This window comes from Embiotoca jacksoni, unplaced genomic scaffold, assembly GCF_022577435.1.
Source record: "Embiotoca jacksoni isolate LCO1_2020_lvr unplaced genomic scaffold, fEmbJac1.0.p SCAF_2, whole genome shotgun sequence".
In the NCBI taxonomy this organism is placed as follows: Eukaryota; Metazoa; Chordata; class Actinopteri; family Embiotocidae; genus Embiotoca; species Embiotoca jacksoni.
In genome coordinates this window covers 6,024,698-6,042,820 of record NW_027185340.1, presented here as the reverse complement: position 1 = coordinate 6,042,820, position 18,123 = coordinate 6,024,698, and the positions used below count along the sequence as shown (strand labels likewise).

Here is an 18,123-nt window from a genome sequence, read left to right as displayed (position 1 = left end):
AGCTTGTTTTTCTCCATCATTGCAGACTGAAAAGGGAGAGGGGGAAAAAAAAATGCACTATATATTTTCTGTTCCGTGTTTTTTCCCCGTTGAGTTTCGCGGTTGGGCGAAATGACTTCATCACAACCATCGTCGTCCACATGATGGCGCTTGTATATCAGCGGAAAACGGAACTGTGGAGACTTGGAAAAAAAAAACGAAGGGGAAACCGCATTTGTGGGAGCGACACATACACACACACGCGCGCGCAAACGCGCACACACACACACACACACATACATACACACACAAACACAAACGCACACACACACACACACACACACACGCCGTCTCTCCTGTCCTCCTCCGCTGCTGCGGGCTGCATCGGAAGGAAACAAGGCCGGAAAAAAAAAAAAAAAAAAAAAAAAGCGGTGTGGAGATTGAGCGGAGAGACTCGGGGACACCGCGCCAGCCAACCAACGGGGCTCGCTCCGATCTCGTTATACGCAAATTACCGGCAGAGCGGCGCGGCAGTGGGTCCGTTAATGGAGCGTGCGTGCCGCTGGCTTCCGCGCCCGGCTTCGCCCCCGCCTCCGCCTCCCGACAGCACATAATGGGCTATAGGCTGGAGGGAGCCATCCACCGGGGAAGCGCTATTACTCACACAGACACACAAAACGGACTCCGGAGCACGTAGACACGTTCATGTGCAGCCGGTCCAATTACGGAAAGGCGGGTCTAGTGATTATCACGGTTGTTGTTTTTTTGGTTTTTGGTTTTTTTTTTTGTTGTTTTTTTTTTTTTATTGAAAAACAAAGTGCTGTGTTAAACCTGAAAGAATAACCTTAAGCCTCTATGTCTCTTGTTGGAACTTGACCCTTTTCAATAGCATGATGGCTCAGCAGGTCGCAGTCATAAGAAGAACACTGAGGTCGTGAGTTTGAGTCCCCACAGACGGAAAGTTACGACCGGGCTCTCTTATGGGAGAGTTTCTCCTCAACGTCTTTTAACCCCTTTATGAGGGTAGCCAAAATAACTCAAACACCAGTCAGTATTAAGCAACGGTTCAACGGCACCACAGACTGCAGCCTACAAAATAAACATACACCTCTCCAAAACAACCAGAGGTCAAGGTCACTGTGACCTCACATCTATCCAGTGCTTATTGAATATTGATCAGGAAGGCCTCGTGGGGATTTATTTCAAATTTGGCACAAACATTCACTCGGTCCCAAAGATAAACTGATTACATTTTGGTGATTAAAGGTCAGAGGTCACCGTGACCTCACGTCCGTCCCATTCATCCGTTCCATTCTTGTGAGTGCGAAATCTCTGGAACCACCTGAAGAATTGGTTTCAAATTTGGCACAAACATTCACTTGGACTTAAGCATGTATTGATTTCATTTTGGTAGGCAAAGGTCAAAGTTCAAGATCTTTTTGACCTCACAAATCATGTTTGTGGCCATAACTCGAGAATTTATGTGCTAATTATGACAACATTTCTCAGAAATATCTTGTAGGATAAAATGATGACATTTAGGACAAAGTTGACTTTTGACCTTTTTCGTAAAAATGCTCAGTTTTCCCTCCATTCTTCATAACTCAGGAAACGATGGGGAGATTGTGACCATATTTCACAGACACTGAATTGGTGATTTGCTTGTTTGCAGCAACACCTATATTTTAAACATTGTCGTCTGTCAATCGCTTTATCGGCCGAGCTTGTGACACATAAGGATTCCTACAAAGTCTTCACTGCATATCTTAAATAAAATAAATAAGTCTGGACAGACATGGACGTAAACTGCAAATCGACTGGTTGGCAGTGATGTATTACCACAAGATGGTAATTCTGTCCTAATTTAACACAAAATGTTGTTTGTTTAAGGGATTTGTGCCACCTTATAGACATATATACCAATGAGCCACATTGAATGCTGCTCATCACAGGAGTCATTTATTTTAGTAGGGATTACCAGCTTCAAATCATAACATGAAGTGGCACATGAGGCTCAGAATAAAAGAAATGTTTGCTCAATTGTCAGTTTAATCAGATTAAAAATCTTATTAAATCCATGACAGGAATTACTTTTACTGCTTTAATACGATCTTATCATGAAGCTCATTTTAAAAACTTGCAAAGGGAGCTCTTAAACTTCCTCTCTCTTAAACACGCCTCCCTCCTGCACTCCTCAGTGATGCCTCATTTACTACCTTATAAAGTAAGATAGCAGGCCTGTCCCGCTCCACCTGCCTGTGATGAGACTCGTTGTCACGGTTGTTCTTGTTGCTCTTGTTGTTCTAATTGCTGCTGGAGCTTCGCCCCCATCTTCCCCACTCTTCTCAGACACCCTTGCCTCACACTTTTCAGCAACATGCGTTTGTGATGACAAGTACTAGAGTTCCCACTCAAGCTGCCTGTTCCTATAGCGCAGCGCACACCCCCCCCCCCCTCCTCCTCCTCCTCCTCCCCGCCGCCACCACCACCACCACCACCTCCTCCTCCACTTTCCCCTCTCTCCCCTCAGTCTTTGAAGCTTCTGGGATGATGATGATGACACCCGCCGTAATCGGTGGATGCTCAGCTTCTGACATGACACAATCGAGACACTCTCCCGAACTGATCCGGGTTTTGCTGTTGCATTCAGGCACAGTACATCCTCTGACAAGTGGAAAGGCCTTTCACAGGAGAATAGAGGAAGTCAGTGAGGTGGGGCCCGTGATTGACAGCCCTGTTGAGAGAGCAAAGCCCGCTCGTCTTTCTATCTGATCTCCGCGCAGCAGCTGTGCACATTTGCTCTGCTGACCTGCTTTTTTTTTTCAACTGGGTCTGAGATCAGCTTATCTTAAGAGGAGGGCAAAGATTAGTTCATTTGTGTTGGAGAAGCTTTGCTTCTAAGGCAGATTTAGGATTGAGGGAATGTGGGACAGAGACCACACTTCAAGCAGAGGTGGAAAGTAATGAAATACATTTACTCAAATATTCTATCGGAGTACAACTTTAACTTCAATTTTGTGCTGTTTTATACTTTCACTTCATCACATTGTGAGTTTTTTGTTAGAAAGTCTGAAGTAAAGTAGTTACAATCAGCTCTACCTTTGACTGCAACATTAAAATGCATATTACGTGTGAATCATCAGTAATAACGATGCATTGATCTGCTGCATTTAAATTACTTTTGATACTTTATTTTCTATTTGTACTTGTTTTAAGTGACATTTAAATGTAGTACTCTAACTTGTAATGGGCTATTTTTTATACTGAGTTCTGGTCATCCCACTTCTTCCCTCCATTCTCGAGTTCATTTCAATTTGATGCTTTATATTCTTCTACATTTCAGAGGTGAATATTGTACTGTAGCTTAAGTATTGGTTGTCACTTTGCATATTGAGATGTTAAAAATGTAGACATATAAAGATAGATTATTCTAGATTAAACTATACATTAGTATAATAATTTTAAAAAAGAAGTCCAAATCAGCTCCACCTCAAGCAGCTACAACATTAAAAGGTAAATTGTATTTTTTATGTGGATAAATTTGTATAATCCAAGTTACAGAACAATACAACACTGACAGGGATCTTTCTGCCCACATATTGAGTACTTAACTTCTGATACTTTGAGCGTATTTTACTGATAATTAATACATCATTATACTTTTAATGGGGTGCTTTTACATTGTGCTATATCCTGAAATACTGATACTTGTGCCACCCCTGGCTCAGGGTAAGGAGGTTGTTGTTCCAGCAATGTTAGAAAAACATGAAAAGAGACAGGAAAAGGATGGGACACCGAGCGAGAGAGAAACTCGGCCAGCAGGTTTTACCATCAATGTTCACATTCTCCCCATTCTTGCTGAGCAACAAGTTTTGACTGCTGATTCATTACTATCTAGAACAAAGTGTTCCCATATGCATCTCTTCCTGGGCATGTAGTATCAATCAGACCAGCTTTCTATTCCAGCCGCCTCTTCCCGGCCTCATTTATATCATTCCTGTGAGCCTATCCCTTATTGTGCACTATGGATCTATTTTAAACTTCACTGTATATCAGTCCAACATGTTTTTATTTGACACCAAACACAAGGGAAGATTTCTTTTTGTTTATGCCCAGTGAAAAATATGTTTGTTCAGTTTCACCTTCACCAGAAGTGTTTACCAAAGCTCAGATTTCAGACTGAGTCCTCCCACCAGTGCACATACTAAGTACTAATGCTGAGCTATTTCTGATGCAGAGGCTGTGTGGGAGTCCCCATGTTTACAAGCAGCTGAAGGCTGGAGGGAAATCAACTCTCCACCATCACTGCTGGAAACTGGCTGGTGCAACAGTTTAGTTTTAAGTGTAATCTGGAAATTCTGTCAGTATTTTACCTGGTTTATATTAAAGTTACCCCAAGGAGAGATAACCAGACGTGCAGTATTTCTGCCAGAGTGGAAGTGCTACTCAGTAAAGAGGGAACCTTTTATTTTTATGGCATTTTCAATACATGTACTATCATGATAACTGTCTTATAATTTAACAACAAGAGATGCACATTAATGTGGTAACAACTATTTTACACTATTTCTAAATAATTTACTAATCTGGATCATTTTTTTGAATGTTTAGCTTTATAAATTTTATATGTGATGAATATCAATGGATCTCTTGGTATGTTGCATCCTTAAAAAGGAAGTGAACACAGGTCAATAAGTAAGTACAGTTTTGAGGTTTGATTTGAGATTTGAGTATTTCCATTGTATGTTACATTTCTGATAAATGTATTGTTCCTTTAAAAGTTGTTAATGATTAAAAAAAAAAATCAGGCAGAAATGCAATGCGTCATTATAACAGATAAGCTGTATACATGTATGAATAACATGGGAGGATGTCAAGCTGCTTCTTGGTGACACCGAGTTTTATTCTGTGTATTTAACCAATAATCATCCAAAAGCTTTTGGGCTCACCCACGTGTTGCTTGAGTTTTTTTTCCGCGAGATACAACAAGGGCTATTAGCCATTGGTGCAGCGTCGGCTTGTCCCGCCCCCGAAACGCTGAGAGCTTTGTGATTGGCTCTACTGGAAACCCGAGCGGTGGGCTGATGGCTCGGTTACTGAATTATTCATGGAGACCGGGCAGCTCGCTCGGGCCTCACCCTGCGTTCCGCAGCTGTGTGGCTCATCGGAACAGAATGTGGGAGGTGGTGATGTAATACCAGCGTGTTCATCTACCGGAAGACAACTCGCAGAAAGGACAACACCGGGAGGAAACGTTGCGCAGTAAGTGAAGTTTGGATGTTGTGCGTAAATACGAGCGGTCGCCTATCGCTGAGTTGTGTTTTTCAGGACTGTTTTCATTCTGTGGGGCTGATTCTCTCCAACCCGTCAACTTGACGCCACTCCTCTTGAACCAAACGTCTCTGCTCTCCTCTGTGCTATTTCAGATCACTGGATCCGGTTACACTTCGAAGAACTTGACAAACCGGTTGGTGGAACCGCCTTTGTATGTGCGAAACCACCTGAATATAAAGAGCCAATCGTCTCCACAGTTTAGGAAAGAAGGAGAAGGGCACACGCACTCAACAAGAAAACTCAAGACGCCGAGCCCTACTACCAGCGCAACACGCCTGATTTACAGGACAGCCAATCGCCGCTGCAGCGTTTAAGACAACCAGCCGCTTCTCCAAACCGATCAGCCCGGACATAAAGCAGGGCACTCGCATACGGAAAAAAAACAAACAAACAAGACAAGTAACTGGGATCGTTGCTTCCGGAAGGGAGAAAACTCGCCAAGATGATGATGCAGCTTCAAGAAACTCCCAAACAGAAAAACTCCCTCTTCAACGCCATGAACCGCTTCATCGGCGCCGTGAACAACATGGACCAGACCATCATGGTGCCCAGCCTGCTGCGGGACGTCCCGCTGGACGAGGAAAGGGAGATGAGCTGCCTGAAATCGGACATGGAGGAGGGAGACACGTACAGCTACTACCAGCTGCTTAAATCCATCCGCCGGGACATCGAGTGGGGGGTCAGGTGCGCCGCGGCCGACGAGAGGCGCAAGGAGAGCATGATGAATACCCGCAAGAACTCGATCGCCTCCACGGCCTCTTCCGCGTCATCGTCGTCGTCATTTTCGTCCGAGGAGGAGGAGGAGGACGAGGAGGATGAGGAGGACGAGGATTTGGAGAAGCAGTTCCAGTTCCATCTGACCGGGCTGCATGGGGTGTTGTCCAAGCTGACGCAACAGGCCAACTCCGTCACCAAGCGGTACAAAAAGGAGCTTGGTATTGGAGGATGGGGTCAGTAAACACGGAGACCAAAGAAACCCACGAGACTGGTTTTTATTTTTTTATTTTATTGGAGTGGCTGAACTCCTCTCAACAGGCCTCGTTGCTGCTCCTGTCACTCACTCCTGATGAAATGTGTTTACAAACATTTTGAATGGTGGAGAGGAAGGCAGCTGCAGGTTGTACACAGTACGCATTCAACTGTGATACACGGATGAAACATATTTACCTCTATTTAATAGATATTTATTACCTCACACTGTATGTTTGAGAGCCAAATGTTATTTAAAAGTTGGAGAAGAAGCGGACTGCATGATCTGACGGACGTGTCATCTGAACCGCCCCTCTGTGGGGGACACTGACAGAAGATTTAGCGTCCTCTGTGTGATGCTGATGATGTTGGTGTGTTCAGATGGATTCGTCTGTGTGTGTGATTACCGCTTTCTTTCAGTCTGACGCGCTTCTTTGTGTTTTTAAATTGTGCTTTTCTTTGGAAGGAGGCAGATGCTCTCTGTAGCCGCCTATGATCTCCTAATGTCCTACATGGTCAATGAACTGGAATCAAATGATAATTCTTCATTGTGGAGAATAATGAGGGTTTCCACGAGATGCTGTTTTTTGTTGTTAATGTCATTTAGTCTATTTATCTTGGTATTATTATTATAAGGTCCATCTGTCAAAATATGCAAATGTTTTGTATTCACCTTCTGCATTGTTTTTCTACTGATAATTTGTTTCTAAAATAAAAACTTTTATATGAAATTACAACACTTGTTGGGTTTTTTCGTTACAGGACTGCACGCATATTAAAAAAATACATTTTAAAAAGCCATAGCAAACAGGACAAACACTGAATTATCATGTTTATTTCATGCTGCTTATTCTTATTCCCCTTGGTGCAGTGTTAGGAATACCTATAGCTCATCTTTTCCCTTTGATCATAACGGATACATCTTTAGGTTATAATTAAACATTCACTCTGCAGTAATTTTAGTCAAAACCTACATTGTAAATGTTTTCAGTACCTTCACCGGTTCTTGAAAAACTCGAGCATTCACTTTCCAGAATAAACTGTCATTTCATATAACATCTACAAATGTAAACTGGACATAAGTTCAGAGATGGAAAGGACCACAGTATATACTGACAACATAAAAGCACCGTTACAGACACGACGCTTTCTATGTTTATTGTTGGGAGTGTTTCATCTCCACCCTCCTTGGTATTGAAAACAGTTATTATCTCACAATGAGAATTATTTTTGTCATATTGTTTGTGTATTGTTACTATTAAGTGCTATTTAAGTGAAATAATTACTTTAATTAGTTTATCATAATGTTCACTGCACCTAAAACAGTCAAATATTTTGTTCCAGAATATTCTTTTTTTGTGCACAGTTTGTGTTTGAACTGTAGTCTGTTGAATGACAGAGAGGGTTTAAACCATGTTGTCTGTATTTACAAAAACACTGTTAAAAGGAAAAATTATGGAGTACCACACCCCATAATCATAAAAAAAAAGGCTAAAGGATCCCATAATCTGTTGATCTATTTGGCAAATATATCTGCAATCAATACTGACAAATATCCGCCAGCCCACATGTTGTATTTTCTGTAGTGTCATAAGGTGAAAAAAAAAAGTTTGCTGTTTAACACCATCAGTTGTAACAACAGTTTCCATCATAATAAAAGTGTTAAAAGAGAGAGGTGGATACATTTTTTTTTTTAAAAAAGACCTGCAGGATGAGGAATGTTGGCTGTCAGTCAGTTTCAAGTGACAACACCTTGAATACCTGAACTCTGAAACTGTATAGAGTCTCCGGGGGAAAGGCTGGTCTGCTGTGTTGAATGCATTCAGGAAGATTTTTGTTTTTATGAATGCATCCAGTGCATATTTCAGTTCAATAGCTTTATTATAGAATAAAATAGTCCAAATGTCAAAGTACTGTTTGATTGTTATTATATTAAGCTGTAGTCTGGACATTCATATGGGAAGTAAAAGTCTGCACAAAGGAGTGCCATGTGTGTGTACATAACATGCAGAGTGAAAGAAAAAGAAACAACAGAATTCCTTCTTTGTTTGAGTAATTGATGGTGACAGTCTCAGCGGATACAGCTGCAGTTTCAGTGTCACTATAGGTCAACAGAGTGTGTGACACACCCACTTTCCACTTTGATGGTTTGCACTGTTTTTCTCTCTCTTTCTCACACACACACACACACACACACACATTGAAATCCAGCACAGAATGATCAAAAATCATGCAATAAATTCATTTTCAAATAAGTTAATTCTCCTTTTGAATTAAAACTCAACAGCTTTAATACATTAATCTCCGCGGACACCCAACATGGCTCATGAAAGAAACAGACAAATTCTACACTTCAAAATGCCAATTTTTGCCACACAATATATATTTAGCATTTTGTTTAGTTATTATGTGTCAGAAATATACAATCCAGCTGGTGAACAATATTTAAAATAACCCTTAACTTAAAAATGTGCAACTTTAATTTTCTGCTCTAGGCCTTGTTCCAGGGAAACATGCAAACTATGTTGAACATGCAGATGAAGTTTGTGAAAGGGTCCTCAAATATCTTCAAACTGACACACCTTGAAAATTCTTCCGCCTCTCTGACTTGTTTACAAACAATGAAGCCACTGCAGTTCACATGTAGGACAAAGGAAACGTCATTTGCTGCATTTACCTGTGAATGATGTTGCTGCTATCCAAAAAATGTCAAGTGAGATATTCTTATCAGTAAACTTAAGGGGAATGTCAGAGGCTAAACTGTCCCACGTGTGTAGAGTCAATCACTGAATACTGATGAACCAATGATTCACTTCAAGGGTGTCAAAATGCATTGTGTTTTCAACAAGATATCAAAGTTGTAAACGTGATATTTTGATACCTTTAATGGATGTAATACAGATTAACTGATATAAAGTTGTAAACATGTGATATTTTGATACCTTTAACGCAGATTAATTGATATAAAATACTTGTTTAAATAAAAGTAACAATGCCATATTAAAATATAAAATACTAGGCAACAAGTAAAAAAAAAAAAAAAAAAAAAAAAAAAAATACACGTGAGATCTTGAAAGCATTTTCTATAAAAGGTTTATTGTTAAAATGGAGTACAGCACAGTCACTGGCATTTCTAAACGAAAGCTACGTTTTTAATACACGAGGTCGTGGGGCTTTACGAGCCTGTTGACCCTTTTTGTCCTTCTGCGGACACGGTAGAAACAGGAAGTGCAACGAAAGCTACAACTAAACCAAAACAAATCGGAGCCAAATTGTCTGAAAATCGTTGCTCCACGAAATGGACAGTCTAAACTTAAAGACAACGAGTAACGAATCACGTTGCGTATTTTTTAACGCGCAGTCAGAAGATTATCGATGCGTAAGTACCTGACGTCAGTCTTAACTTCTGTTTTTTTTTTTTTTTTTTAAAGCTAATTAGCTAGTTAGCTCGCTGCATCACGTTACAGGGGGCTTCGCTGCTGCCGGTGATCGATTACCTCCCCCCCTCCCCCCCTGATCAGCTGTTTATCGATCTGTCAATCGATTAGATGACGAAAGGAGTGAGACACTCGCATGCTTCCCGATGCTAACGGTACAACTGAGCTGACAATTTAATCTTAACGTGCTAACTGCGTTAAATTGGCCTGTTGATCAGTGACGTCATTCTGAAACTAATCAACGTTACATCATCTTTTAAAACTATTGACCGGCCACGTGCTAACGGAGAGGTACGTTGTTTGTTTTTTTTTCAAATTTGTTTTGACAAGATGACTAGAGCTTTTTTTTTTTTTTTTTTTTTTTTTTTGATCAGACCATTACTAGTTTATGTCTTTTAGCTTTATAGTATATTAAAGTATAGATAATATGTTTTTGCTCAGTGATAGATTGTAAAACACTGATTGGGGACATTTCTGTATACTTTTACTCTCGACACTCAGTAAGTTATGCTGATAGTTCCACTTAAATTAAAGTTTGCACGCAGGCCTTTTTTTTTTTTTACTGAAGTCAGTTATCTATTTGTATATATTATATCTTATATTTTATCATCTTACATCAAATCTGCTTTTTTTTGTTGTTCTTGACACTTTTGCGCTATGTTACTGTAACATTACAAATCCCCCCCCGCCCCCCGTGGGACTTAAAAACTATGATCCTGTCCTAAATCATCTGAAAAACACTTGTCTGCTGTGCTGCTCTGAGCTCCTGCCACAAAAAAAAACAACAACTTTGTGATGACGGCGTTCAGACATGTTGAGACCGTGTCTGAGGTTATAATTAAACCGAAGGCCATTATTTCATACCAAAGTTTAACAAGCGTCCTTTAGATTCCTCCTGCGTGGCATCATTTCTCTCTTCCTCTCCAGGGAGCCGACGAAATGGCTCAGGTGCTCATTTTCAACTGTCCAGACTACTAAATCAAGGGTTTGCGGTCCTTGAATCCTCGCTCCAGCTCGTCTGTCTGCCACCAGCCCAATGCTGCACGTTGTCCTTTATAAATATCCCCCACAACCTCCTGTGGTCCCTATGCTGGCTGCCTGCTCTCGCTTGTATCCAGATTAAAACGCTGGTGCTGTGCTCTTAATCCAAACTCCCCCCCCTCTCTGGCAAATTGTCTGTCGCTCCTCTTCGCTGATCAGGCCTCGCTGTGGTGAAATGAACTCTCCTCTGTAGCTCGGACTGCAGAGACACCGGAACGAACGAAAGCCAGACTCTTAATGTGAACTAAAAAGAAAACTAAACACGACTTAAAAGGTAGATTATTAAATAAACCATATTGGATAAAAGCACATTTTAAATGGCATTTTTTTTGCTGTGTTGCATTTGATTGCGTTGTTGTAAAGTTGTTTTTGTTCACAGCAGCAAAAGCCCTTTTTTTTTTTTCCATTCATCCATTTTCTTCTGCTTATCTTTGGGGGAGGGAGGGTCGTTTTTTTTTTTTTTTTTTCCGGGGCTGCAGGTCAAGCAAGCTACCTCACAATGCAATTCAATAAAACAACAGACCAAAAGATAGGAGAGCTCTTTTCTCTGAAGAAGGTCGTAAAAAGAAACCGAACACCATCAGCTTCGCAAACGTAACTTCAAACTAGACTGCTCTGAATTTACAAGTTGCTGATGTAAGGAGTCTGCACCGTGATGGATAAACCTTTCAATACATGCCTTATCTCCAGAATAACGTAGTTAGGGAACATCCTACTTGAATGAGTCGAAGCTTGTTTGCTAAATCAAGGCTGTCGTACGCCGGGCAGATTAGAGGCCAGAGAGAGAATCTGTGCCGTCTGCGGTGCATTGAACGTGTTAATGTGAGTAGGTGTAGCCAGCAGCATCAGCCTCCAGGTTATCACCGCTTCTCTCTGCTCAGCTTCATTAGAAGAAGAATGCGGCAGCAACGCTGTCTTGCCCGGAGACCCGAATCTCCCCTTTACTGACAAGTAATCGCTCATTACTACAAGCAATTGATCGCAGTGTCCCATACACTGTTTGACTAACCTACGTAAAGATGGCGCACGATGAAGAAGCCAGCTACACCAGTTTTGTGTCAAACTTTGAGGACATAATAGTCATACATTCGCTCTCATTGATTTGATTATTAATTCATGAATTATATGTTCATGTTCCCCCCATCGCAAAGCACCAGCACTTTATAAAAATAGACCCAGCTGCATTGTGGTTGTTGTCTGTTTTTATTGTTACATATTTATAGTTTTCTTGTTTTATCTTTTTTACTTTTGCACACCGTGGGACGGTGAGAAACAATATTTCGATCTCTCTGTATGTCTTGTACATATGGTCAATTGACAATAAAGTTGACTTTGACTTGATTAAGTTGATTAGATTATGCTGTAACTCTAAAAAGTATTTATTTGCAATTTAGGTGTTAACTCGGACTCCTGGTGTAATTTAGAAATGTTATATTGGAATATTGTCAGCGTTGGTAAATAGGAATGAATTCTGTTATTGGATTAGTCATTTAACTCTTTAGTAAAAAAAAATTGAATAATAGTCAGCAATACTGTGTTTTGATAACCGATTAATTATGAATGTCATTTTTCAAATTAAAATTTCCTAGTTCTCCCTTCTTAATTGAAAACATTTGCTACTTTTCTTTCTCTTGTAGAAAAGTTATGTTTTTCCTAGTTTTATACATTTGACAAAATTAGAATTATGTCTGAATAATCCAAAGTAAATTACTGCACTTCCAATTACTTTACTCTTTCCAAGTCAACAGTCCGATTTTTTTCTAAGATAAGGCAGTTTTGTCTCTTTTAGTATTTAGTAGGGATGAGAACCGGAAATCAACTCATGATGATCGTATGTATATATAGACCATAATAACCAGGATGCAGCTGTTTGTGTGACCTGCATATCATGAGTTGAACAACCATAAACCTTTAAAAAAAACAAAAAAAACCAGGATCATTAATTGTCTGTTTATGAAGTGATTTTGAAGGAAGTGTGTAGTCTGAGCCTTTTTAACATTACTGCAGCACCATGTTGGGAGCCATCATTCAAATGTAATTAAAACAGTCAGTAATAAACAAGTAAAATGCCTCGAGAAAAAAAAATTGTCTATATGCTTCTCGGTTAATTCAATCTTCTGTGTCTGTTTTTGAATTTGAAATCTTGGCAACTGCAAAAACAAATTAATATATAAAATCTTAAATCCACACATTTCATAAAAAACTGTCTAATTTCCTGGGATGTGTTGACAATAGATGTCCTAGTTTCTTAAATAGGGCAACACATGACGCTACAGGTTATCAGATTGACAGAAGATGGTCCTTGTTGATGTTGCGAGGACGTGTGTGATGTTGCACTTCATTGTGTGGACGAGCCTATCTGTATTTTGCATGCCAGACTACTGCCGGCCCTTTCAGTTTCCCTGCAGCTTTACAGGACTGACTCGCACATTTGTCATTTTCCTCATTCCTTCGTGCTTTTCCTGTCCTTTCTTGTGTCTCTCGAAGTTGTCGGAGATCAGTTTCAGGTTGCGGGCGGCTTTTAACGAAACATAAAGTGTCAGGGACTGACCTTGTTTACTCACCTGCCTGCATGTATTTCATATCACTCAGCTGTCATTTAACAGCCCTCTCTGTTTATATGTTAAAATGGGTCAAATACATGTGGATGTGACATTCAAAAAAAAAAAAAAAAAAAACCTCAGTTGTCTTCGGTGTCAGTTCACCGCTCATGTTTATGTTTCTGATGCCTGGGTTGCCTGAAGTGTATGCAAATTTCCTTTTTGTTATCCTTCCTTTCTTTGACTTGCACACATGTTCGCAAACACACGCGCAAGCACGCAGACAACATGCTTTAACAAATGGCGGTCTTGTCGAAGCCCGTAGTTTCTGAGTTTTAGGATTATAATGATGACAGTGCGGTGTTTGTATTGCACTTCGCAACGTGCCTCCACAGTGCTTTACGTAAAACGGATACAATACACAGAGGATGCATAAGACTAACTGCTTTGATGTGTTGTTTTAATGATTAGTGTGCATGAGCCATGAAAGTAACAAACTGTTTTCTGATTTGCAGGTGGTGATTTTAACAGTAAAACGAGCCACAGGAACCTTCTCTTTAATAGGATGGTGAATATTCTCTTTGAACTCTCAAATCATTCCTCCAATTTTTTTTTTTCACAATAAATTGTCTTTGCTGGGTATGATTTAGGGATACAGGGATGTGCATTAAAAAAGTTTCAGGTCCTGAAAGCAAAGTGAGGATACTTTCAAAAATAAAGCCATCAATAGTTTTTATCAATTAACTTTTAACTAAAGTGCAGTAAATAGAAAACGCCTAAATCAAATCAGTACTTTTATGAGACCATTCTTTGCCTTTTAAAAGCACTAAATGCATATAGCTGCACTGACGGGTTGGTTTAAGTATCTCGGAGAACTTGCTGCAGCTCTTTTGTGTATTTAGGTTCTTTCAAAATGTTCTGTCTCCTTTTGTATTCTCAGACTGACTTGATTAAGTCTCATTCACAAAACATTCCGTAACTAATAGTTGTGACTTACTGGCCTCGATTGGAGAAACTCCTGCGTATAATAGGATGTTTTTGGTTTAAGAGTAATTCACAGAGCGTTTTAGTTTAAAAAGTTGCTGAGTGAAATTAGAGGAACTCCAAAGAACTCCTAAACCTGCTCATAATTAGTCTGCTGCTGCAGATAATGCACCTTGTCAAGCCACCGTTTTGAAATAATACAGTGATGAATAACTTTAAAAGCAACATCATTCAGCCAACGTATCAATCTAAGTCCATTACGTTGGAGATGTTGATTTCTGAACAGAAAAATACAGTTTGCAATGCTGGTAAAAGGTAGTGGGTAGAAAATTAAAAGGGATCTGACACGACATGACTGCAGCAGTATTCCTTGTGATTTAATTTAAAATACGTAATAAAAACTAAATGATTATTCTCGAAGACAACAGACTACAGAACAACATGTAATTTGAATTGGACGTGTTAAGAATTAGAAGAAGTGCAATTACAATATTGAAATACCAAAGCTTCCATTGTTAGTTACGCAGCGCATTTTGCCTTGGTGGTGCCTTTTTTGTTGTTGTCAGGGATTCGGTTCTTCATATGTTTCTAAGCAGGTCTTTGGCAGCTTTTTTCCCGGTCTAATGTGGAGGTTTCATTAATTTCAGTGTAAACAAGCTTTCATGTTCAGTGATCTCACTGCAAGCTAAAGAACATTTGCAGTAGGAGTACAAGACAGCCTGCAGGGATACGTACTGGAGCTGGGATGATGTGTAGAGCAGTCATTGGCCTGTAATGCTCAAATTACCCTTTCAATTAGCAAATCTCATGATTGTTTTTTTTTCCTATCTCTCCTCAGCCTTTTCATGCTGTTTGTGATCTGGCTGCTTCGGAGGTATCACTCTTTGGCTCAGGTAAATTCACGCTGCCGTGTACAGTACAGCTTTGACACAGCCTTTTCATCTCTGTTTGCTTCATTGCCACCGGAAATGTGTGCAATTAGCCATGGCAAATCTTGGCATAATTGGATCCCAATTAAAATGCACAGATTAATGAATTGCGGAGTTAATTGTCTCATGGTCATTCTGTGATAGCGGCTGCTGTCTTGTGCTTTTCCCCTGCTCCAATTGACGAGGTTTAAATATACTGTATTGTCAGATTTCTTTCTCCACTTCTTTTATCCGAAAGGATTTGAATTCTCTAAAGAGTGTCAGTGTTTGTTCATGGAATATTTTTTTGAGTGTGCAGCCTGTGCGCGGTTTTGTGTGTCTGAATCCGGTCCAGCAGGTGTGTCAGGTTTAGCAGCGCTGCACGTTATCCTCCTAATCTGAAGTAAATGACAGCTTAACGTGGGGCTCTGATGGATCCTATTACCTTTGGACCAGGTTGCAACAGAGCGACCTCACGTCCTCCTCCCCCCCCCGCCCCCTCTTCCTCCTCCCCTCCTCCTCCTCTTCCACCACATAAACTCTCTCCTTATGTCCGTCCATTCACAAAGGTTATCTGTCAGTCAATAGTCTTTAGTGCTCTCAAGGCCCTCCTGCGCTCTTTTTCGGTCTCCACCTCCTCCTCCTCCTCCTCCTCTTCATCCTCCTCCTCCGTAGCCTTGGCAGGGTCATTGCTGGACGCACATTGATAAAAGGCTGTGTGTGTGTGTGTGTGTGTGTGTGTGTGTGTGTGTGTGTGTGTGTGTGTGTGTGTGTGTGTGTGTGTGTGTGTGTGTGTGTGCAGCCGCAGTGCTCGCACCTCTATTGGAAAAGTAAGACTAAAATCTGGTGTGCACCCCGTCTCCCTTCTCAGAATTCAGTAGCCAGAGGATTATTGATTCATTTCAAATAAAATACAATGCGTTGAGTCTATACAGAGTGGAAATAAGAAGCCTCTCTCTCCTCTGTGATATTTCCTCTGAGTTGTCACCAGGGACAGCGTATGCCAAGCTGTCATCCACATCAGTGAACATTTGAGCTATAATTTGCCCTTCTCTCTAAGTGAATATAAATGCTCTGGCATTTTTACTCGGGATGTTTTCTTAGAGAATCCTCCTTCATGGCTTTTTTATTTTTTTTTTTTGTACAGAAGATGATTCTTAGCCTGACTGTTGCCGCCTTCTTTGACAGCGTAGCATATGTCATGGTGAGTTACCGTTGTCTGTTTCATTAGACACACGCTGTGTGTTTTATTTCTTTTATTTTGGTTTATAATTTTTTTTATGGAAGGTTTTAAAAAGGTTTTCATGTGCTGCTCCTCTCTCCGTCCCCAGGGTGACACCCATCCAGAGGGATCTCTTTGTGACTTCCAAGCCTGGTGGTTAACATACTTTGGTAAGACGAAACTTAATTAATTACTCACTGGCACAATTTTGTGCAATACAGATGACTAAGTGGCAAAAAAAAAGAGCAGAGATACAACAAAGAAATCTGATAAGGAGCTCATATATCACCGTGGAAAATTATATTGCTTATTAATTTCATTCAAATTGAGATCAAAATGTGCGTAGACGAGTAGGGAGTTATAGTTGGAGGTTAAAAAAAGAAAAAAAGAAAAGGAGATTTTGAAATAATAAACTAACGTGTTTAAATGAGTAAATGTTTTGTCACTGCTATTGGTCAAATGGCTGCACCAACTTCCTGCAGGTGTGTATTCAAAAATCTTGAAAAGAAAAATAAAGGAGCTCATTGGCGTCCCCAATTCAGTACTCTCAGAAAGGCTGATGAAACGTTTTTATACATCGGCAGCGACCAGTCCTCCAAGCCAGACGCCAAGGTGGGTTGTTTTGACCCTTCGGAAATGAATCCAATTTCATTTATTTTCAATTTATTTTATTCCGATTGAAGTATCACCATGTCGCATGGAGTTATTACACTTCACAGACAAGGAAAAGCACCGGAAAAATTAGATAAGAAAGAAGAAGAAATATTAAAAAAAGCCCAAGATGTACAACTAAAGTGCCTCCATTCATTTATGCTGTTAGATATTTTGAAAGTGCAATGAAAGACAATCATCATTACAAACAATACGAATTTGGATATTAATACAAATAACAGAGCAAAAGGCCAAAGTTGGAAATGCGTGGGGTAGAAGAAGAACTCGCACTGTAGAGACGCCATTGAACTGCGTCACTTCACCAGCTAAAGGTCGCTTAACTTTAAAACATAACTTTAGGTCATAATAAGCTGCTTGCACAAAAGGCTGTCGTTTGTTTGGATGAAAAGCCATCTTTTTAAAAAAAATTTTTTTTACGTATTCCTTTTTTTTTTTATTATCGCACTGTATTTTAATATGTATATCTATACAATTTATTTTGCATTGCACTGAGTTTGTGGTTATTCACTTTCATGGATTGGCTATGAAGGGAATGTTTTCATATATCGTCCTGTCTTCTATTGAATCAGTTTCTATCAAGCGTGTCCTATCCCTCAGTTAAAAAAAAAAAAAAAAAAAAAAAAAAAGTCACAGTAGTTGCGCTTGTTCGTCTCTTAGGAGCAGTCTCGCAGCCGTGCCAAGAATACCACACCCGAAGTGATGGTGTAACTCCTGCGAGTCAAACACTGCGCTGTGTACTTACTGGTCTTTGGCAAACTTGTCAGTATACCGCCCTCAAACCAGATGTGTCAGTGATTCATAACCGTCCCCTGTATGAGGAGATAATTTTCCTCCAATCAGAGGACTTCACTGTTTTATTTGGCATCATCAATCACATCTACAGGTTCACCGTTTTTTTTTTCCCAGACGAACAATTTCTTTGCGATTCAACAGCTGAGGCGGAATCGGTTATTCTTGCACGGCTGTCATTTGTTTCGGTAACAGCTCCTTTAGCCTTGATTAGCATAAAGATTCTTAGTTAGGACTGGCTGCTAATA

General features: G+C 40.2%; 2 protein-coding genes across 3 annotated transcripts in view; both read left to right on the top strand.

Moving 5' to 3' along the window:
* Nucleotides 1-5,126: 5,126 nt before the first annotated feature.
* Nucleotides 5,127-7,013, top strand: LOC138201078 (mid1-interacting protein 1-B-like). Its single transcript, XM_069154206.1, has 2 exons — nt 5,127-5,241; nt 5,406-7,013. The coding sequence occupies exon 2, from the start codon at nt 5,756-5,758 to the stop codon at nt 6,269-6,271; it is 516 nt and encodes a 171-aa protein (XP_069010307.1). The 5' UTR covers nt 5,127-5,241; nt 5,406-5,755; the 3' UTR covers nt 6,272-7,013.
* Nucleotides 7,014-9,503: 2,490 nt separating this feature from the next.
* Nucleotides 9,504-18,123, top strand: part of LOC138201077 (cyclic AMP receptor-like protein A) — a 53,846-nt gene continuing 45,226 nt past the window's right edge. The window contains exons 1-5 of one of the 2 annotated variants that reach the window (XM_069154204.1): nt 9,504-9,661; nt 13,816-13,868; nt 15,123-15,177; nt 16,340-16,396; nt 16,524-16,584. In XM_069154204.1, coding sequence (XP_069010305.1) covers nt 9,581-9,661; nt 13,816-13,868; nt 15,123-15,177; nt 16,340-16,396; nt 16,524-16,584 — 307 coding nt within the window. In that variant the 5' untranslated portion in view covers nt 9,504-9,580. Of the gene's footprint in view, nt 9,662-9,786; nt 10,011-13,815; nt 13,869-15,122; nt 15,178-16,339; nt 16,397-16,523; nt 16,585-18,123 lie in introns of those variants that run through there. The other variant, XM_069154205.1, reaches the window with a different exon arrangement.

What these genes read in the sequence shown, in the direction of transcription:
- LOC138201078 (XM_069154206.1), top strand. Translation starts at nt 5,756, where the DNA reads ATGATGATGCAGCTTCAAGAAACTCCCAAACAGAAAAACTCCCTCTTC.